Below are 22482 nucleotides of genomic sequence, written 5' to 3'. Positions count from 1 at the left end.
AAAGCAAAGTAACAAAATAATGTGCAAGAATTATAAGTATGTGCATAAATATAAAGACTGCAGAGCCAAGACTAGAGCAGCACATATAAGAAAATATCGTCACAAGGCTGTACTCTGAATAAAGTGGTAACAACTGAAGGCAGATTATGGGTAAAACTTTAATATTCACCCCACAACAACCACTAAAGTTGCCATGTTAGTGATTAAAATAAAACTCTGTCGAGCATTTTTATATTCAATTATTCCAAAACAGAGAGGAAAAAGGGAAACTGAAAATGACATAGACAAAACAAACAGCAAGATGGCAAACTGGAATCCAGCCATATAAAACTAAATTAGATTAACACAATCTAAAAACTTCAACTAAAAGAGAATGTTATAGTGTCTACTACAAACATGTCTGTGTAGACAGGCCAAACATAAAAAGATGAACAGAAAGTAAATGCATCCTACTAATGATGAGAAGGAAGTCAGCGTAGCTATACTGATTTCAGGCCAGACTCCAGACCAAGGAACATGAAGTTAAAGAACATGAGCATAAAGTTAAAGAAGGCTGCTTTCTAACAGTAAAGAAAGACGTCAAATCTTCAAGAGGATACAATAGTCCCGGATGCTTATATACTTGGTATTAGAGCTTCAAAATACACCAATACTAAACAAAAACTACTAAACTATTAAAGCCTTCTCTTGAAGAGAAACAGTCAAATATACAAAGATTTTCTGAGGTTTCCATTTCTACAGGAGATGTGTGGAGTAGGTACACAGACAATCAGGGAGGATACAGGAGACCTGAATAAAGTTACTAACCAAGCTGAATTAATAACTTGTACAGCATACTTGAAAAATCCAGCAAAACAAACATTCTTCAAAGGTAGAGCAACTAAAACATCAACATCAGAAGCAAGAGCGGGAACCATAGACATAAGAGTGCAGACTTTAGGCACAGTGAAGAAGCTGTTGCCTGGGACGCCTGCATCCCATACTGAGTGTCTGCACAGAGTCCTGACTACACTGCCTCCAATGTCCTGGTGAAGCGTGCTGGGAGGTTCTGGGTGAGGGCTCAAGTACTGGGGTGTGCTGCCACCCACACAGGAGAACTCAAAGGAATTCTGATTCCTGGCTTTATTGGGCACAGCCTAGATGTGCCAGGCACCTGGGGAGTGGTCCAAGGGGTGGAAGGGCTCTCTCTCTCTCTCTCTCTCTGCCTTTGAAACAAAATAGAAATAAATGAAATTTTTAATACAGAATAAGGGAATAATATGAATGATTCTATACCAACAAACTTGACAATTTGGTTTTCACTGAAGTTCAGTGAAAACCAAATAATCTGTCTAGAACTACATATACCAGAAAAATCAAATTGATAGTGAAAATCTTTCTCACAAAGCAGTTTTCATGTCTAGATGTTTGGAAAAAATATATTCCAATTACACAATAACTCATCCAAGTAACAAAAGAGCAGGACACACTTTTGATCTGTTCCAGAACCAGTACTGGCCTCCTAACAAAACCAGACAAACTTAGTTCAAGAATACTGAGGAACAATACTTCTCAAAATTAGAGATGAAAAAGTTCTTAACAAGAATTTGGTAAATCAAATTCATAGTAACTACAATGGACATTACACCACAACGAAAGGACAACTTAAGATTAGCATGATATTTGACAATCAATCAATATGACTAACAGATTAAAACACTTATGATGCTACCATCTCTGAGGAATCATTTAGGGGGAAAAAATTAACCTTCATTCTTACAAAAAGAAAAAAAAGCTCTCAATAAACCACAAGAGCAAGACATCAATATGATTGAGGATAGCTGTGAAAAATCCGTTACACCTTGCTCCATGGGGAACTCCTACATGCTTTTCTAAGGCAAGGCTGGCCTCACTTACCACTTTTTCATTTAAAATAAGTCTTAGCCAATACAATAATGCCAGAAAAACAAACAGCAAGTAGTTTGGAAAAAGAAACTAAAGAGGAAAAGTTGTCTATAATAGATGATTATCTTTGAAAAAGTCCCAGCAAGCTTATTTAAAAACCTCACCTAGAGACCTGTAACAGTGAGCTCAGTATATCTACAAGAATTAGCTGTGACTTTACTCCTACACTACCTGTAAAAATTAACTTGAAATCAGAACTAAGGCAACAGTTAAGAGTTAAAAAAAAAAGCTCTAGAAGAAAGCATGAGACACACCCAACAACTTTCGGTTAGGTGAAGGTTTGGTAAACAAGACATATGAACCAAGGACTATAAACGGGGTTTAAAAGTTTGTGGAAAAGCAGAATTACAAGACAAATTTATCATGCTGTAAAAACAATTCTGAAATCATAGTAGCTCATTTGCCATATTCATTTCCATGAATATTCTGGGGATCTCTCATAAAAGGAAAAGATGTGTACTAGCTCTCATCAACATTAAAACGATCCTCTTCAAAACGAGCTCAAACAAGAGGCTATCCTTCCGGAGGAAATTAGTTGTAAAGCAAGTATCTGACGAAGAATTCACATGTAGAATACGAAGGATCCTTCCAACAGTCTGAGTAGTTCATTTCACCCAGGACGACACACAGACGGGAAAAGAGCATATATATATATGCTTAACATCATCAGTAGAGAGTACAACATAAATTAAAACTACAAGGAAACACAACTACACATCCACCAGAAGAGCAAAAAATACCAAGTGTTTCTGAGCAGGTAGTTCAACTACAACATTCACCTAACTCTGGTGGAAATGAAAACCATATGGCCATCTTGGGAAACATTTTGGCAACTTCTGAAAAGTTACATACACATTTATCATGTGACTCACTCATTTCAGTCCTAGGTATTTATTAAAAAAGAAAAAAGAAAAAAGAAAGAAATACATGTCCACACAAAGATTCATTCCTAGCAGCTTTATAACACCCCCAACTGGCCATCAGCCCACTCTCCTGGGGGGGTGTTTCTGCCTTTTAAACAAACATCCCTTAAAAACACTAGTGTCGAAGACAAGCCGTAAAGGGCTGACAAGGCGGCAGCCTCCACCAAGCGCCTGCCTGCTCGCACGTGCTCTTCTGCCCCTCAAGGCACAACAGCTGGCTGGCTACTCACTGGTAAGGCAGTCGTCGATGTCCTCCTCACAGTCCATCCCACTGAAGCCCGGGGGACATTCGCACATGTAGCTGCCCTGTGTGTTGTGGCAGACCCCGTGGTTCAGGCAGGGCTTTGAGACACACTCATCCACATCAATTGTGCATCGCTGACCTAGAAACAACAGGGCCAGTGAACTACCCAGTCTCGGAGACTCATTCCCATAGACAGATTTATGTGGGGTGTGAGCTGAATTGGGGTGGGTGGGGCTACTCCAAGAACATTCTAATTGGCCTGCTGCTTCAGGAGGTCCCAGGAAAGCTTTTGTGTCCCCCCAGGAACTTCTGCTGCCAAAGTGCTAAAAAAAATTCCCTATACAAAGAACATCAGTATTTGCAGTCTTTCAGCCACTAGGGGGCCCCAAAGATGTGATCAATAAAAAAGCTTCTGGGCCATTCTAGTGCAGGCAGCTCCTGGGCATAGCCTGTGTTCCCAACAATGAGAACCAGGGTCGTCTGGTTGCTCTGCTGCAAGTCCAGCAGGCACCATCTTGGCTACCCACCCCATCCTGTTACCTTGCCAGCCAGGAGCACACACACAGGTGTAGCTCTCAAAGTCTGGTGACTCCTTGCAGACAGCAGCGTTCTCACAAGGATTTGGGGAACAGGGAGCCAAGACAGTCTGACAATTCTTGCCTGGAAAACAAATGACAGTTTATGACACAGAATTAGCCAATGAAATGAAGACGTACGCAATCTGTATTCCAAAGATGCTCTCAGAATTCATTCTAAAGTAGTGGATAAGCTTTGGAATCAGATACCTGTGGTCCTCTCACTCATGGCTTGAATGTGACCACCGTGTGACCTCAGGCATACAGCTTATCTTCTCTGGCCCCTCTTCATAAATAAAAGGAAAATTCTGATAGTGTGCTACTTATTGAGGATTTCTGGATTAAATGAATAAATGTGCACAATATCATGTACAAAGCTTCTGTCATGAACGTGTAACATGTCCCACTGTTACTGTCATGAAAGGTTCCATGGGCTGAACACCCGTATGACTCACTGTGTTAACTTCTGCACCACTATAGCTAGGATTTGGTTTCTCAGGAGCTCAGCTGCCCCCTCCACTGACAGGCATCAGCATGGCCCCCAGCTCTTACCACTTGGCCAGAAAGCCCACAGCGACTCTGATGGCTAAGCAGGACATCTACCACTTACCATTTAAAGTTTCTTTTGTTTCAGTTTCCTCCTATACAAAACAGTGATGGACACTTTAACATAATAGAATTACTGAGCACTAGAACTAACGAAAGGTATACAAAATACCTGGCACATCATAAATTACCAATTCATGGTGGCAGTGCTGTTGAAATTAAGACTTGGAGGCCAAGACATGAAAACACAGAATCCATTCAAATGACAGATTGAACTATCAGCTATGTATGAAGTTTCAGCCATAGACAAAATGCTAAGAGAAACATTCTGAATATTAAAGCATGAAGAAGGAATATGAGTTTCCCCATAAGCCATCTGTCCCTTCGGATGCCTTAGTGTTTTTGGAATATTCAAGGTCTAGTTAGTGAGAGGACAACCAAGGAGTGACTTGTCAGAGCAGCATCACTTCCCTGCAGCGTGGGTGCTGTACTCAGTCCTGAGCGCTGACCAGACCAGGCCAGGGGATGCCTCTGGGCCCTGCTGGCACCTGAAGCACTCACCTGTGTATGGCAGCACACACTGACAAGTGTAGCCACTTATATCATCAAAGCAGGTTCCTTGGTTCAAGCATGGGTTTGAAGCACATTCATCAATATTCACCTGGCAGTTGTGGCCTGGGGACAGAAGAGGGGAAAAACCAAATACAGAGTGAAACCATCCATCAGTCTCCTCCTCACCTCACCGACGACCTAACACTCCCGGCAGAAGCTGCATTCACTTCTTCCCTGGAACTCTGGCTCCTTTGTTTCAGCCACAAGACCCTGACACAGTGAACAGCAGCAGCCAATCGATCCATCCATGGAAAGACCATCTATTCCAATGGTCTGAAAGCCCAACACATTCCCAAATACAAGTAGTCTCCCAATAATAGACAAGCTCATTAAGGGTGAAAAGCCTGTGGCTGCATCTAAACAGAGGCCCTTTGTGTGCGACATTTCTCCTCAGAAAAAAGGAGAATGTCTCCAAACACATGAATCGAATCCTCTGATGTGTGCCCACTCTTTGACACGTCTACCCTCCACTATCCAGGAAGACCTCCTTGAGTTACAAGACTGTTCTCTCCCAATTCCAGGGCCATACGACTCTGGGCTTTACAGTCAGATTTTCATTTCATATTGATAAATCCCAACAAGATAAAGCAACAGAAGTGCTTCTAAACTTACGAGTTTCCTCCTTAACATAAAGCAATTTAACAGAAAATTAATGACTGGGGCAAGCATTGTGGCAGAACAAGTTAAGCCGTTGCTGGAGCCTGGATATTCCATACGATTGCCAGTTCAAGTCCTCATTGCTTCGCTTTTGATGTCTCTCTGCTAGTGCACTTGGGAAAGCAGGGGAGGATCGTCCAAGCGTTTGGACCCAGACGAAGCTCCTAGCTCCTGGCTTCAGCCTGGCCCAGCCCCAGTCCCTGTCGTCATTTAGGGGAGTCAATCCGCAGACAGAAGACCTTGCTTTCTCTGCTTTGCCTTCTTTCTCTAAAATTCTATCTTTCAAATAAATAAATCTTTTTTTTAAGTAAACAAATGACAGTTTCAGAAAATTTTCAAGTATTCAAATACTGAATCTGTAAAAGACACTGATGTATAAAATAGCCAGGCACAATTTTTTCAGAAGAAGAAAATCAATGAATCAGTGGACAAATGAATACAAATAAGAATTATTTGCCCATACCTTTCTCTCATGAGTTTCCACAAGAAAGTTGATGCTAAGAATGTAATGGTGATAGCTTTTTCCTTACACATTTCCCACTGGCATACATTTTCCCCTCAGAAGATCATAGGTATCGAAGTATTTAAGAGTATCTTGGTGTGTAAAAAGGGTACTGAACACACTGATTCTCACTATCATAATTACAGCAAGCAAAGGTCTTCATTGTAGATATCTCTATGATTTATCATGGATAGGACATCTAGGGCAAAACATTTACAATCAGACACTTTCTAACCTTTATAAGCAGAGTCTTAGTGGCTCATCTTAGATATTATTATTTGAATATTTCAACTTCCTGTTAAGTTAAAGGGAGAAACTATGATTGCTTTTATTCTCCACCTGTTTTACAAATCCTAACTGTGGGGGCCTGGTGCGGTAGCCTAGAAACTAGAGTCCCTGCCTTGCATACACTGGGATCCCATATGGGTGCCGCTTCTAGTACTGGCAGCCCCACTTCCTATCCAGCTCCCTGCTTGTGCCCTGGGAAAGCAGTCAAGGACAGCCCAATGCATTGGGACTCTGTATCCATGTGGGAGAGCCAAAAGAGGCTCCTGGCTCCTGCCTTTGGATTAGCTCAGCCCCAGCCGTTGCAGCCACTTGGGAAGTGAACCAGTGGATGGGAGATCTTCCTCTCTGTCTCTTCTCTCTGTATATCTGACTTTCCAATAAAATAAATAAATCTTTTTTTAAAAAAGAAATTTGTTTGCCACATCAATGAATGAGAAAAGGGAAAATAAACAAGTAAGTTGTGCAGTATGCATACAGTGGTAAGAAGACAGAACCACTGTAGCAAGATGCACTTCTTTACCTTTAAAACCCTTCTTGCAAGTACACCTGTATCCATTCACCAGGTTGTCGCAAGTTCCTCCATTCTGGCATGGGTTAGACAGACATTCATTTTTGTCTACCTCACAGTTGACACCAACCCAGCCTGCATCACAAAGGCACTTATATCTGAAAGAAGATGGAAGATTTTTTTTTAGAGTGAAAAGTACAAATGACTTAACGAAATAGACAACCGGTAAAGAAATGCAGGGACAGAGAGGCTCACACCTCCCTTCCACTCTTCTTTGAACCTGTCACACTACTATCATCTCACACGTGGCGTGAATCCAGCGGGGACCCATGTGCTCTCCCTGGAATTTCATACTTAAAACAAAGGTTCAAGGCTGGAGTCAATGCTGACATGGATAAATCTACACAACTTGCTGCAATACATGCAAAACTAAAGTAAAGCAAGCTTGAGGATCACTGGGTTTTGGTGCAAAATGTACAGCCAGAAAACAGATTGGCGGCAGGGCCTCCGGAGAGCTGCAGGGATGGCTTTATCTCCTCATGCTTTACTTTGACCTGAAACCTCGCCTCATAAAGCGACTAGGTTATTCATCAAGAAACAGCACAGAAATGAAGGTGTCGTCTAGCTAAGCCCCATTAGCACTTAGAACGCAGTGGTAGGAGATGACAGTTTCCTTAGCGGAAGAGCTGTTAAAAGGAGGCTTTGAAGGTGATTAATTCATTTTCAAAACAACTTTGTTACCCATTTACCGTTCAATGCATTCTTCCTTCTAACTCTTGCTGGAAACCTGAAAATGTCAATGCCCGGTGCTCTCTCCAATGGCAAACATGCAATACTATAAGAACCTCTTTTAGGACATATGGTCAGTTTCTGTGGCTCTAAAAAGTGACTAAGACATCACACCACTCTCAGGGCCACGTCTAGAACAGACCTGAGAACGCAGACTGGAGAATGTGAAGGGACAGAGCTGTGCTCTGATTACATAGGCGACCACAACCAAGGCCAGGGCACTACACAGAACTCAGTCACATGCCAGGCACTGAAGGGACGACTGCTGGAGAACCCTACAATAACCCTGCACTCCTTGCCATGCGTCCTTGACAATTACTTATGTAGAAGAGACATTCCTCCATATTTTCCATCAGGACCCTCAGTCACACAGGGTGGGGATCAGCTTCCACAGATAGAGCGGAGACTGTTAGGCCTTCTGGCAGACTCCCAAAATCTGCAACCAAGTCTCAGCTCAAGTTCCCAAATTGCTTCTCCAGGCTACTGTCAGTACTAAAAACCAACTGGCTTGACGCAGGTCAAAAAGAAGCCATGAATGCATGGCAGTCACTCACCCACTGAGACCTCCGGTGCAGTTGCCGTGAATGCAGGGGTTGCTCAGACACTCATTCACCTGTGAGTAGCAGCTTGGGTGATGAGGTCCCTCAGGGCATAAGCAGCGGAAACCATCCACATCGTTGACGCACGTCGCCCCCTTGCGGCAAGGATTAGATGCACACTCATCAATGTCGATGTTACATCTCTGCCCTGTGAAGATGGGCAACAGCATTATTCAGACCCCAAGTGCTTAAAAAACAGACCAGAACAATGAGATCTTGTTGGTGGACACGCTTTCTCTGAATGATCCAGGGACACCAACTGTGAAGAGTTAAGTCCTAGGGTGACCAACAGGACTTAGTGTATCACAGAGCAGGACCATGAGCATCGGCTTTCTGTAATGACGAAACCTACCACCACACTAAGCAGGGTTTCCTTCTCCTTCCATCTTAAGTATACAAAGCAACCAATGAACATCACTAGAGATGGCTGCTCCCTGTTCAGTGCTCTGAGGAGCCTCCAAGAAGCTTTCTTTAATATGCTGCCTGATGGTTTACTACAAACTCATTTTTCTTTCAGTTTGTCAAATCTTATATTGCTACCTGCGGTACATTACAATGAACTGGAATGCTTAGTAGATATCTGATTAACTTAGTTTACTGATTAAACTGATTTAGAAGAAAGGCTACTTCCATTCTCAGGCTTGTATTAATCTATTCTTCCGCCTCAGGGAAAAAGGTACTCTAAGTATAATTTATTTGTTTTCTGGTAATTCACAAAACAATGTTGGGATCCTCAGTCTAGCCCAGTGGTTCTCAAATTGTAATATGCAAAACATTTGAAATAGTTGTTTTACATGGAGAATCCTAGATTTTGGAAACTTTGCTCTTTCCAATTAACTATTTATCACCTGCAAACAATGCAGGTAGTGGGAGTGTAGGAGATAGAAGAGAATATATTCTTCCTTAAAGACAGCATTTTAAAGAGACATCTGATCTTTACTGCATTAGGCTGAACACAGATACGTGGCCATTTTCACAAATGTTTTTTGAGAGAGAGAGAGAGAAAGAGAGAGAGAGGGAGAGAGAGAGAGAAAGGATGCTGGCTCATTCCCCAAATGCCATGACAGCTGGAACTGAGCCAATCTGGAGCTAGCAGCCAGGAGCTTCTTCTGTGTCTCTCACACAGGTACAGGGACCCATGTGCTTGGGACAACCTTCGCTGCGTTCCCAGGCCACAAGCAGGGAGTTAGATCAGAAGTGGAGAAGCAGGACACAAACCAACGCCCATAGGGGATACTGGTGCCACAGAGTGGAGGATTAGCCTATGGAGCTTTGGCACTGGCCCCGGTTTTGAATAAGTAAGACCTAGTTGCATATTCTAAAACGATATGAAACTTTAAGACTACCAATAAATCTGTAAATGAGTGATAACAAACTCATGTGGATGAATTTATAGTGAATCAAAACAAGGCTTTGATTCAGATAAAAACAGATTTTTTTCTTTTAAAGAAAGCACTACTCTGCCTTTAGAACAGGAAATTCCACATGGAACAGATACACACTCCTTCAAAGCACTTTTCACTCCCCTGCTCCCTACACCATTACTGACTGTTATGGTAAAAACCCATAATCTGGAAGTGGTGGTGAGCAGTTGCTGTTTCCGTCTTAAACTTATTTAACAACACCACTGTCTTTGGGCTGGTGCTATGGCTCAACAGGCTAATCCTCCACCCTGTGGGGCCAGTATCCCACATGTGTCCCAGCTGGTCCACATCCGACCCCAGGTATCTTCCTCCACAGACACCTGATGAATTGGAGCCTCCTGAATGCAGGCAGGTCAGAGCTGGACAGCAGATGGCTGGTCAGTACACTCAGTCGGCAGTGTTCACTGAGGCTCTCCTGTGTGTGCGGCTCTGCAGGGGCTCGGCCTGCCAGACACTCAACAGAGCTCACCCCAGGGCTCACAGCCGATGTGGGTTAGAGGCACATGGAGGCTGCCCTGCCTTTGCCTCATTTGTTCAATGGAGATAATAAAAGCTCCCCACCTACGTTTCTGGAATTTTCTGATAATTCAGCAAGACGAAGGATGTGAAAGTGCTGTGTGAAACCAAAAGACGGTTTACGGGAGCATCACGTGACGCCTTACCGTCCCACATTTAACCAGAAAGCACAAACAGGTCCTAGGAGGAGAGAGGACTTCGACTTACACAAAAACGAAAACCTCCCTTAAATCTATCACACCTGTTGTTAAGTCGGTGGGAGGAAGCAGTATTAAAATAAAACCAGCACGAGAATAAACGCCGTCCGCTTGCTGAGCCTGCATTTGAGCCTCAGTCAGCGCTGACGTGTTTGGCAGCTGACTTTACGAAAACATCTCTGACGTGGAATGCAGTTCCAAGAGCAGCACCACCCAGCAACCAAAACATTCCACTTCTTGGTTGTGCACTTTCACGCTGCACCTTCAGTTTATGCTGGAGTATTTTTAGCCCACATCCTCCCCTCTTGGCCTTCCTGGCTTGCTGAATGTTAAGAGAAAGATGTGATTCCCAGGCCTCTCAGCAGCAAGAATATAACCAGAGGCCCGTACAGGATAGCGGGGAGGAGTGTGGGAGAGCACAGCCTCCCGGGTAAGACCCTGGCAGCATTACTGACCTCTCGAAGCTCTCGCTTTCCACCCTCATGCCAGGGGACCGGCAACAGTAGTGATGGTGGTGAGATCTGAGGCCCTCACAGATGTCACTGATTCCTTCCACACCCATGGAACCACGTGCACTGCTGCCCCAGATGGCAGCGACTGCTGTGTGTTCAGCTGATAGTCACTCGGACTCCACAGTGACAGCACTGCCACACGGGGCTCCCCAGACTGTCCTCAAGAGCACCAGGACAGGCTGGGTACTCAAAGTCACACCCAGCAGTACAAATACTTGTGAAAGGAAAGCCAGGTAAGCTCTTGGCAGGTATATGGCCAGCACTTGCTCTACTTGGCGCTGGACAGCCTTCTGGCAGGCTCCGCAAAAAAGCCCCAAAGGGATTTTCTCACATGGATAGAGGTGTGCCCAGAGTTAGGTAAGGGCAGCAGTATGTGAGTGCCTGCTCTGTGCGACACTGCCCAGAAAGCAAAGAACACACCCTGGGTGCAGCCTGAGGTGTCAGCGAGGGAAGCACAGCTTTCTTCAGGAGCCTCCAGCACTTTTTGGTCGGCCAGTTAAGATACAGGAAAATAACAGCAAGCAGACAGCAGAGAAAGGGTGTAAGCGTGTGTGCATGCCTGCTCACGTACAAATGTTCTAACTGTTTATACCTGAGAAAAAGATCCACTCAAAATTATCTTAGCCTTTTACTTTCTTCTTTCCAGCAGGAAGAATTCACTCATGCTGGCCAAAAGAAAGTGATCTCTCCGAGTTGTGTGTGACCCCTTGGGCCTCCTCTTGGGTAATAACAAATACACGGTCTAAAAGCCCTAAGGTGCAAAGATATGGTTTAGCAAAGGTCTTTGAGTGGGAAGCTGGAGCAGGCAAGCATGGAAATGGAATTCTAAGTTTCCAGAGATACAGTAGACAGAGCAGCCACTGCAACAGCAACGTTCCCAGAGACACCATCTTCCCGAAGCAAGTGCAGGGCCAAGGCAGCAGCTGTACCTGTGTATCCCGGTGAGCAGACACAATTGTAGCGATTGATTCCATCCACACAGACTCCATGGACACACGGGCTGCTCGCACAGTCATCAAAGTTGATCTCACAATTGCCGCCTGCAAAGGGAAAACCAGGGGCCTGTTACCACCTGTACTCTCTGCCTGTGGTGCTGCCTCTAGACCTCAGGAGACTCCAGCCAGCCCCACTCCATGTGCACTGACTCCACTCCTGCGGGGGGCGGGGGGGAATCTTGGGATCAAGAGGGCTTGCTCAATCACATGTGGCTATTACCCGCCTTCTCACATGTAGACCTGCTCACAGTAGTGGTGAAAAGGGAATAGGACTGAAACTGTGCGTCTTAGCAGGAATGAAGGCACCAAATGCTACCAGCAGTCCCTGCATTCTTCAAACCCCTGTACTCAGTTAAAACAAACATTCAGAAAAGCCAGTTTCACCGAGGCCCACTTTGGAAAACAGGTTCAAAATGACTAATCTCACAATGGTATCAATCCCCAGCCCAGGAGTCCATCTACTACACCCTGTGATAACACAGAGTGCACGAAACCTGGTTTTGAGCATGTCAAGATGCAAGGATTACTCCAGAATTGCTGGTTTTCACAAAACCTGCTTTTGCTGAAACTCTACCTGAGAGAGAAACCAGGGTCGATTCAAGTTGAGAATTGTGCAAACACTAACTGAAACAAATAAACCTGCCATTTGAGGAAAACACTTCTTAGGATTTTATGCCATTAAATTTGAGCTGTCAAATCAGAATTGAGAGTTTTTTGAGTTGCACCCATCAACTTAGCTGTTAGCTTAAGGTTGGCTGCCAGTGTCACGGCCTAAGTTCAGAACCGGTCTCAAAGAGTGAGAAAGCTTTCTCCTGCGTGTGCGATGTTCCTTCTGGTCTCTTCTGTAACCTTGCTGGAAGGAACTGGCTGCATCAACAGTACCTCAGCAACCACTGTTAGCATCATTCTCCCAAAGCACTCAAAGGTATTTCATTATTTCTTCTCTAAGAATTCAGTGATGTTTCCTGGTATCACAGAAGACTATTTTGATAGAATCTAAAGAGCTCAGAGATATAACCTACTAAGAAGAATAAAACTTCTAAACCTTCCAGGTCACAAAGCCTCAATTTTCTGCATTTAGTAACTGTAACATTAGAAACACAGCATTACTACCGGGAAAACATTCTACCTAGCACTTTGTAAGACAGCCTTAGCCGCTCATCCAATGTGCACATCCAAGGCTTCACACCAGCTTCTCAGACAACACAGGTGACTGTCAGTGACAGTTAGGGCAGGACCGTTGGATTCTGAATCTGTCTCCTGGCTCCAGCACGCTATGATCTTTTTAAATCTGCTTGAAAACTTACTTTCATGTTATTTATTGAAAAGACAGGGCCCGGCGGCATGGCCTAGCAGCTAATGTCCTTGCCTTGAATGCGCCAGGATTCCATATGGGCGCCGGTTCTAGTCCTGGCAGCCCTACTTTCCGTCCACCTCCCTGTTTGTGGCCTAGGAAAGCAGTCGAGGCTGGCCCAAAGCCTTGGGACCCTGCACCCGCGTGGGAGACCCGGAGGAGGTTCCTGGTTCCCGGCTTCGGATCGGCACAGCACCGGCCGTTGCGCCTATGTGGGGAGTGAATCATCGGATGGAAGACCTTCCTCTCTTTCTCTCCTCCTCTCTGTATGTCTGACTTTGTAACAAAAATAAATAAATCTTAAAAAAAAAAAAGAAAAGAAAAGACAAAAAGATTAAGAAATCTTCCATTTGCTGGTTTGTTCTTAAAATGCCCCCATGAGAGCCAGCAGGGTGGCCCAGGGTGAGGGTAGAAACCTATAACTCAAGTCAAGATGGGTCTCCCACAGGAGTGATAGGGACTCAACACACGGAGCCATCACCACAGGCAGCCAGTTAGCAGAAAGCTAGAGGAGGTATTTGAAGCCAGGCACTCCCGCTTGGGATAAGATCCCCTGGCGGTGTCCCTACTGCTGTGCCCAGTGCCCACCCCTGTCTATCACACACACTGTGATTCTGTGAGGCTGTCCAATCTCACCAGTCATAACTGAAGACAGGATTTCATATCCCCTAGTTACCATTAGGAGATATTTCTAACTGTGACTGACAACCGTATTTATCTACAATCCATGCAGTCCTGGTATCCAGTGTGTATATCCACAGTTTAGCAGAGAAAAGACGGACACCTAGATCAAGCCAGACATTGGCATTTTTGTCATCAGAACACTGACATCTGACCAATATGATCTCCAGGCTACAAATCATCCTGCATCAGACAATTCTCTACAGAGTCTCATTGTACATTTCTTGTTGACAATCTCTAAGACATGTCTGTGTGTTTGCACTGAATTCTGCCTGCTACTCTTTTGTTCATGTGTGAGTAAGTGATTCCTTAAACTGACACAAGTTGGTTTCTGTTACTCGAAACCCAAAGAAATCTTCCCGAAGGCGTAATTACAGCACAGGTGAAGAAGGCAGGCACTACAAGTGATCTGGGTAGCGCCTCTTACCATGAGCACCAGCGAGTGCTCACGAGTCCAGGCAAAAACCTGCAAAAATGCCTCCAAACAGCAGACTGCCAGTGTAAACCATATGATATGGACGAGGTACCTTGGTGTAGAACTCATGCCTTCATGTTGTCTGTTCATTGTGCCTTGCTTAATGGACTTTCCACCTAGGGACCAAGGACCTGGCACAGGCCAGCGCTCTCTCTGCCCAGTACAGACGAACTTATCTTTGTGTTGTCTGCCCCTCTTTTGTATTAATTCTCCAAATAGCTGCAATGGCCTTGGCAAGGCTCTGAGATTCTGGGCCTTGCCTGCTGCACACCACTGGGATTTTCTTCTGCCTTCCTCAGTGACAGTGATATATACCATGTGCTCTCTGTCCTCCCCCAGAAGACACACCTGAGGCACCCACGCACAGTCACAAAATCCCAGAGAAAACACGGTGCTTGCCAAGCCACTACTCACGCGGGCCTCTAGCACATTTGTTAGAGTGGGGGTGACAGCAAGGCTTCACACAGCCCCTCTATTCTAAAGGCACCCATTCAATCACTTGTAAATCGCTCACATTTCTTTTTGCACTGCAATTTCTCATGTCTGGGGACCGGCCCGGAAGCAAGTTGCTTTTGGAAGGTTTCACAAAGATCCATTCAGCCCGTTTAGTGAGTTATCTAAATGTGGGGAGGGGGGAGGCATTCTCAGCTGTGAAGGCATGGGATGTTTTTCGTATGCTTGAGCAATTCAAAAAGGACTTTGTTTTCAAACTTGGCATGTATGAGGCCCTGGATGAAGACCAGAGCCTTTGACAAGTTTGAAGAAATGGATTTGGAAATAACAAAATAAAGCAAGGGCAGCTCACCACCTCCCCTACCTCTGCCCCCTACACAGGCACTTTCCTTAAGTCCAGAGGAGACTTAATAAACCACTCCCTTACACTGGCAGGCTCCCATCTAATGAAGGCACATATTACTTAACCTTCCACTAATGCACTTTCCTTTGATCTGCAATAGGGCACTTCTCTGTCCACTCTACATGGCTTGGGCTACAATCATTCCTCTAATAAGTAAAACAGTGAGACCTGTGAAATGCTGCTGCCTGGGAAAATAATTCAGAATCTCCCGCACAAGGGGCACCCCCACCCCCACCCCCACCAAGCACCCACTCACGCAGGGTTAGGGAGCAGAAATGAATCTTCAGACAGACCTGGGAGTTCTGCAGCCTACTTCACAGGTACGGGATGTGCCACAAGGTCTGCTCTACCTCAGAGTCTCCAGCACACCTGGGCCTCCCGGAGATGAGTAGCACAAAAAATACACCATTTTGTTAAAAAGACTGGACTGTGAGTGAGAGAGCAGACTGCTGGGACAAAGGGAGGGACAAGGGGCTGATTTCATCTGGGTGTGGTCGGGCCTCCAGAAAACTAAGCTACAAGAGGTCTTTCAATTTTAAAGACAGATGTTTTTGAAGCTGTGTGCCTCTACTGATCAAAATGCTCTGTCTATTGTGTGCATGAACACATGTGCACACACACACACACTCTCTCTCACTGGGTTGGCAGAGCCTACCAGTTAGCCTATGTCTAACTCCTCCAGGGGCCCAGGCCATCTGCCTTTGAGATATTTATCTTTGTGCTTCTCCACATCAGGACTACTTCTTAGGTATCCGAGCATAAGCCAAGGAAGTCAGAACATCTGTGGATACTGTTTCTTGGAACCAGTGAGAAGCCCCAGCCAAACACGAGCAGTGTGGACTTACCTGACGTGCCTGGCTGGCAGTTGCACTGGTAGCCGTTCACCAGGTCGATGCAGCGCCCTTCGTTGAGGCAGGGGCTGCTGTAGCACTCGTCGATCTGGTCGCTGCAGATGGCGCCCATGTACCCGGGGTTGCAGAGGCAGGTGTAGGAGTCAATGCCATCCTGGCACTGGCCGTGGTGGCAGGGGTCAGGGTCGCAGTTGTCGATGTTCTCCCCACACAACACGCCGGTGAAGCCTTGCGGAGAAACCCACCAGGGAGATGATGAACCCTGCCAGAGCTGCCTTGCTTCCTTAGCCCTGCACACCCCGGGCCTGCAGGGGTGAAGACGGCTGGGCTGGCACCTCAGCAACTACTTGCAGGCTCTTAGGAGGCTGGACTGGGGAGACGCAGGCAAGGTGAGGACCAGTTGGGGGAGTGGGATTCAAACTTCCCTAGGACTGGGAAGTACCTTGTGGTAGGGCTGCTGAAGCCACATCCTTGCGTCTCACCAGGCTCTGGTGGGCTGCGTGCTTCTCCAGAAGCTTGCGTCCTCCTCCCAAACCCCTTACCCTCGCCATCTCCTATCTCATCAATCCCTTCCATGCTTCCCAGAGTTATGCTGTGCTTTTCACACATGCTTAGGGAACCAAAAAACAAAACAAAACGAAAAACAAAACCGTAGCAAGCACCCACGGCTTAAGTAGCCCACATGTATCTTCCTCCCCTCCACTAAACCCCAAGTCAGAGTCCAGGTCAGAGTGGTGAGCCTCTCTCTAATGAAGCCCACCCTCCAGGAAAAGGCTCTGGCTGGGAAAGAAAAGCCTAGAACTTCTCCAACATGTAGCAAAGCATGCAAACAGGGCAGGTAAATGGCTCCTCTGAGATGGCTTGATCTAAACAGGTCCAACAATGGGAATGCTCACGTCCTGGGCTAGCAGCAGCAGTCCTCACGAGTCCCCTCACATTCCCAGCAGCATTTACATCTGTCAGTCATGCACCTGGCTCTCAGGCACACGGACTGTCTCATGCAGAAGCCTCTGCACTTGCATGCATTCCGCCCTTAGGGTTGGGGGCCATTTTTCAGTCATCTGTCTTTAAGAAACACAGACAGTCCTCCTGCTGAGAAGCCCCAACAAAAAATAGTTTTTAACTTAGATTCTTCGCTTTCCCAAAGGAGTCTAGCACACCAGCTGGAAACTTACTTTGCCAAAATCTGTCCCAGAAAGACACGGACACCAAATGGTAATATCTGGGCTAGACTTTGTCTGTGGCAGGTGTTGCAGGAGGAGATATGAGAAGAGCAGAAATTCTGCTGGCAAAGCTCTCTTTGAGCAGTGCCTGGAAGCGGACTGACTGGCCAAAGCAGCCACGGGAAGACAGTCACCTAAGTGACTTAAAGGGGCCTCCCAGGGACACCACATGAGAGCAACAGCTTACCTGTGGCACACTGGCACTCATAGCCATTCGGGTGATCAATGCACTTTGCCCCATTCAGACACGGAGTGCTGGAACAGTCATCAATATCAATCTGGCATACCGGCCCTGTAAAACCTTCAAAGGCAGAGCAACAACACATGTCACAGGAGGATCCCGAGTCCTCACCTACTGTGAGACCCATCCCCAGGGACAGTGCGTTAACATCCTGGCTGGCCTTGTACCAATGGGTCTGTAAGCATGGAACACTCCTCCCTAGCAGGGAACTGGAGTAAGCAGGCAAGTTTCAGGGAACAGAGGCCTCTGTAGTATGTCTCCCCTACTATGTTACACAGCAATTTCACTAATCAGAGACCAAAGGGAGGACTGTAAACTCTGGTACAGGTGAAGGCCTAAAACCCACGGCTGTAGCTTCAAAGGCAGGGGAGCTTCCCCCTGAAGAAACAGGGGGAGGGCGCTGGTCTCTGCCAGACCATGTGGCATACGTTCACAACAGCCTGTGGAACAAAGGAGAGACACAGCGTCTTGGGAACCAGTGACATGTGTTGTCTGTTTCTGGATTCTGGCCTTGCATGATCAAGCATCTAGAAGTAACACTCACAGAGAAGAGCTTCCAGAGTATGAGCCAGGGGGAAGAAAAAAAGCCCTGAATAGCCCACAACCAAGGCATGTATGGGGTGCAAGAGTTCAGATACAGACACAGACTGAGGGGTCATGGACCATTCAAGAGCAGACTTGGACTTCTGACCACAAAGGATTTGGAAGACGTACTAGCTAAAACAAATCCCCTATTTCTGTACACACATACACTCCTCTCACCAAGTACTCACTGTAATGACTTCCTCATGTGCAGCCCACACACACTCTCACCCTCCTCCTCTCCCTGCGGTCACTCAGCTTTGGGCTTTAAAAGGAAACAAGGGCAGGCGACGAGCACTTACCAGGTGGACAGAGACACTGGAAGCGATTGACTTTATCCACACATTGCCCGTTGTTGACGCAGGGGTTGCTGTGACATTCATTTATCTCCAATTCACAATGCACACCTTTGAAACCTGAACCAAATGGGCCACACAAGTAGTTTACAAAGACAGAAGGTCATGTTCAAGCCAAGAAAACATAAATCTGCAAACATGGCTACAGCCTCTATGAGCAGGAACATTTTCTGCCAAGCGACAAGGGACTCTACCATGATGGGGAACAGTCCCTATAAGAACCAGCTGGACAGAGGATTCTGTGAGAAATCCATGTTACTGGGAAAATAAGGTGCCACTTTCCAGAGACACTGGGAAACCCCAGCAAGCACGCAGTGGCTGTTCCACACATTCCGTGACCAATCAATCAATCCATCCTTTCTGGATAAAGCCAGGCTGAGAGTCTTCCCACTCTCTGCTCAAGACCAGCTGAGGAACAGCTACTGTTGTGCTCAGGGTACAGGTGAAGACTGGCAGGGCTAGGATCGCTGGCACCCTTATGGAGGCAGAGCAAGCACCATCAGCCATTGTTCCAGGCCAGATTTGGCTGTGCCCTCTGAGAACATAAGAGGTAACTGCTTCAGAAGTACCTCTACAACATAACTGCATAGGTGCCTCATGTCGCATTAATGGCCAAGTTCCTTTACAAACATGGTAAAATTTTATTTCTATAAAGAAATACTAGGATATTTATAACATTATCAAGGAATCAGAAATGTCTGATATTCATGGAATTTGCATGAGTCGCTTGCTTCTAAAGCTTTCTATTACATGGATTTTGCATTTTGACATAATGAGCTTTTTAAAATCTGGTCTGCATAGCTCTACAAATCCCAATGCTGCTTTCCTCTGTAGAGAATGGGTCTGCCTGGCAACCTGACTTCCTACACTCCATCGTCAGCACAGGCGCCGACCTCCTGACAGAGCACACGGTATTGTCATAGGGCACTCCGAGTCTCCTGTGAGAAGTGTAGTGCAGCCCCTGCTCCCTGAGAAGCCCGTTCACCTGGCATGCACAGACACGTGAAGCCTCCTATCTTATCCAAGCAGGTGGCATCATTCTGGCAGGGGTCTGAATGGCACTCGTTGATGTCCATTTCGCAGCGAGGCCCTGCATAGCCCTTTAGACACTCGCAGTAGAAGGCACCATCTGTATTCATGCATTTTCCTGCATGCTCACAGGGATTGCTGTTGGCTGTAAGACACAAGTTCCAGTTACTGGTATCCAAGCAGTCGGTAGTCTCCACAAATGTGAACTATGGAAGAGGGTCTGATGGTCACAACACCAGAGTCACACTTAAAAACAAACTCACTCGTGACTTTTCATTTTCTTCCCTAATCTGAAAAAGCACTAAGATTAGGGTAACCTCCTTTCTTTTGCATCTCTGCCATTCTTCTGTCTCAACTGTTCCTGAGATAAGGCTTTCCACTCAAAATCAAGCATAGATACACTTTATATTTAACTCCCTGGATGGAACACACATCTATACGGAAAACATAAGTTGTAAAGTCTGGATATAGATTGGGGCAAATCCGAGGTTTGGACACAACAGACTCCTGGCATAAAATGAGCTTCAATTCAGACACCTGTCGAGCTGGACAGATAGATAGTCCAAGGAAGAGGGGAGGTTCTGTGCACTCACCCATGGTACACTCATCTACATCTTCGGTACAGTCAGCGCCTTTGTAGCCCTGTGGGCAGGTGCAAATATACTGCCCATTCAGAGGGTTGGTGTCACACAGTGCCCCCTTGTGGCAAGGGTTGCTAATGCATGCATCGTCCAGATGACACAGGAGACCTGTGGGCAAAGAACAGGAAAGATGTGCCTCCCTTGGGAAGGAGTTTTCTGGTGTATCACAGAGGTTCAACAAATCCCCAACATGGAGCTGCAGAGGCAACTTTAGCCTGATCCTACCTCGGGCATATGCCGCAGCCATCTGCCAAGCAACAGTTGCTTAGGACAACCCATGTGCTCTGTGAGGCCTCAACGCGGGCTCTCACCAGCCACAGGACAGACAATAAGGAGAAAAACATAGATGGCCTCCAAGTGGTACCAAAGAGCAAATAAGAATGGGAGGTGTCCATTTTATTTACAATCAAGAAACAATGTTTAGCTTAAGTAAGTATGTCTCAAGTATCCCGTGCATCCTGAATTTTATCTGGCACTAGGCTTCCCTCGTATCATTCCACCCAGTGATCCAGGGACCACCAGCATTCTGGCAGCCTCTGGAGGAGAGGCCACTGGACTTTATCAGCATCTAGCCAAACAGCCCTGTAACAGCATCGGCATTCCTGCCCAAGGTGCTCCCAGGTCTCTGAAGACACAGCTAGGCTTCCTGCAGGTAGAGTTCACATTGGAACTGGATTTTCCAGTCTGCAATTAACTTAAGAACAGGTAACCAAGTCATTTTCCACAAAGCTGTGGGCAGAACTTTTAAAAGGCACAGACAGAGGAACATTCCAGAATTTCTGGACAGAAAATCCTTTCTTCTATCACCTTTGTCTCCCGCATTGCTCTTCTATAGAGAACCAGAAGCTGCTGGCAGTGTTAACTCTGTGGTCTGAAAAATCCTCCCTTTCAGGACCATGTCCATAGTTGTGGAGAGTTGAAATGTACTTAAACACATCTCTTCGGCCAACTCCTTGTGAGTAAATGGAATCTTTCAAGTCTGTTCACCCGGTTATGAGTAATTTTATCATAATCACTAAGGTGATTTTCAGCCTAAGGAGTTCACCAGATTACAGACAACAGTAAGGCTTTTTGTTGCTCTGTTTTGTTTCTGGTTTTGGAACAAAAACAAACCTGAGGTACATAGAGTTGACATTAAAGTCCAAATCCTAAGAAATAGCGTATAGTACTTTTAACAGAATGTATTTCCAGAGGAATAGCCCAATGATAACAGCCACCAAGCGGAGAAGGCGGCAGAAGCCCTGGATGCTCACCCACACATGCCTGCCCACAGTTCTGTGCTACGCGGGCCTTACCTGCCTTTCCCTCTGGACACATGCAGGAGAAGGAAGCCACGCGGTCAATGCAGGTGGAGCCGGGAGTGCAGGAGGCGAAGGCACAGTCGTCGATGTTCTCACTGCAGTCATCCCCGCTCCAGCCGTTGACACACACACAGCCGTAGTCCCCGTTGCGGTTTGTACAGGTGCCCCCGTTCTGACAGGCGTTGGGTTGCAGCAGGCACTCATCCACATCCTCTGTACAGAACTGCCCTGTTTGGGAGGGGGAGGAGGAAGAATCCCTGGTTACGACTCTGAAGTCTCAAAGGATTAGCACCAGCCAGCCCCAGCACTTCACCCTCAAGTGCCTCGCCTACAATTAAGGCAAATCCAGTTCACAGCCGACCAGGCTCTCACATGATTTTTAAAACCAACTTGCGCCATTTAAATGATACGTCTCTCTGGCAAGTCGCGTTAGGGATGATAGCTGCCAGACACTAACAACATGAGAATTCTAATTAGCCTATCAAGGAGAAAATAAAAACCTGATATACGTGTGAGTCAGCTTAAATTCCTGGGTCAATGACTGCATCATCAAGAACACTGAGAGAAGAGTCTGATGAGTAAGGAAAAGAACAATGAAAGGAGCCTGTGTGTGAAAACACCATGGCAACTGTTCTCTACCCTGACTACATCAACATCCCAGTTCCAAGCCTATTTAACAGTTTTTAAAAGATATTGTCGGAACTGGGAGACACTTAGACAAAGCCACAGGGTATCTGCATTAACTCCTACCTATCCATCATACGTGAAGTATTAATGACCGAAAGTAAAGACTATAACTTTTGAGGACTGGTATTATGGGATGGCACATTAAGCTGCTGTCTATCTCATAGGAGGACATGGTGCCAATCCAGGCTGCTCCACTTCTGATGCAGTTTCCTGTTAGTGACCTGGGAAAGCAATGGAAGATGGTCCAAACCCTTAGACCCTTGCACCTATGTGGAAGACCCAGATGAGCCTCCTGGTTTCTGGCTTTGGCCTAGAGCAGCAGCGGATGAAAGATCTATTTCTGTCTGTTGTTCTCTATATGTAATTCTGCCTTT

At 46.0% G+C, this 22482-nt stretch overlaps 1 protein-coding gene across 1 annotated transcript in view; it reads right to left on the bottom strand.

The window, feature by feature from the left end:
* The window catches only part of NOTCH2 (notch receptor 2), a 157358-nt gene that overhangs the window by 27874 nt on the left and 107002 nt on the right, over positions 1-22482 (bottom strand). Inside the window, exons 6-17 of the mRNA XM_058660137.1 lie at positions 21416-21649; positions 20073-20228; positions 19436-19624; positions 18397-18510; positions 17459-17572; positions 16043-16276; positions 11766-11876; positions 8143-8335; positions 6812-6957; positions 4794-4907; positions 3652-3771; positions 3098-3250 (exon numbers count right to left, since the gene is read on the bottom strand). Of these exons, the coding sequence (XP_058516120.1) occupies positions 3098-3250; positions 3652-3771; positions 4794-4907; positions 6812-6957; positions 8143-8335; positions 11766-11876; positions 16043-16276; positions 17459-17572; positions 18397-18510; positions 19436-19624; positions 20073-20228; positions 21416-21649 (1878 nt within the window). The remainder of the gene's footprint in view (positions 1-3097; positions 3251-3651; positions 3772-4793; positions 4908-6811; positions 6958-8142; positions 8336-11765; positions 11877-16042; positions 16277-17458; positions 17573-18396; positions 18511-19435; positions 19625-20072; positions 20229-21415; positions 21650-22482) is intronic.

The sequence above is a fragment of the Ochotona princeps genome, chromosome 2, assembly GCF_030435755.1.
Source record: "Ochotona princeps isolate mOchPri1 chromosome 2, mOchPri1.hap1, whole genome shotgun sequence".
Lineage (NCBI taxonomy): Eukaryota > Metazoa > Chordata > Mammalia > Lagomorpha > Ochotonidae > Ochotona > Ochotona princeps.
The sequence above is the reverse complement of the archived record's forward strand: the minus strand, read 5'-3'. Positions and strand labels throughout refer to the sequence as shown.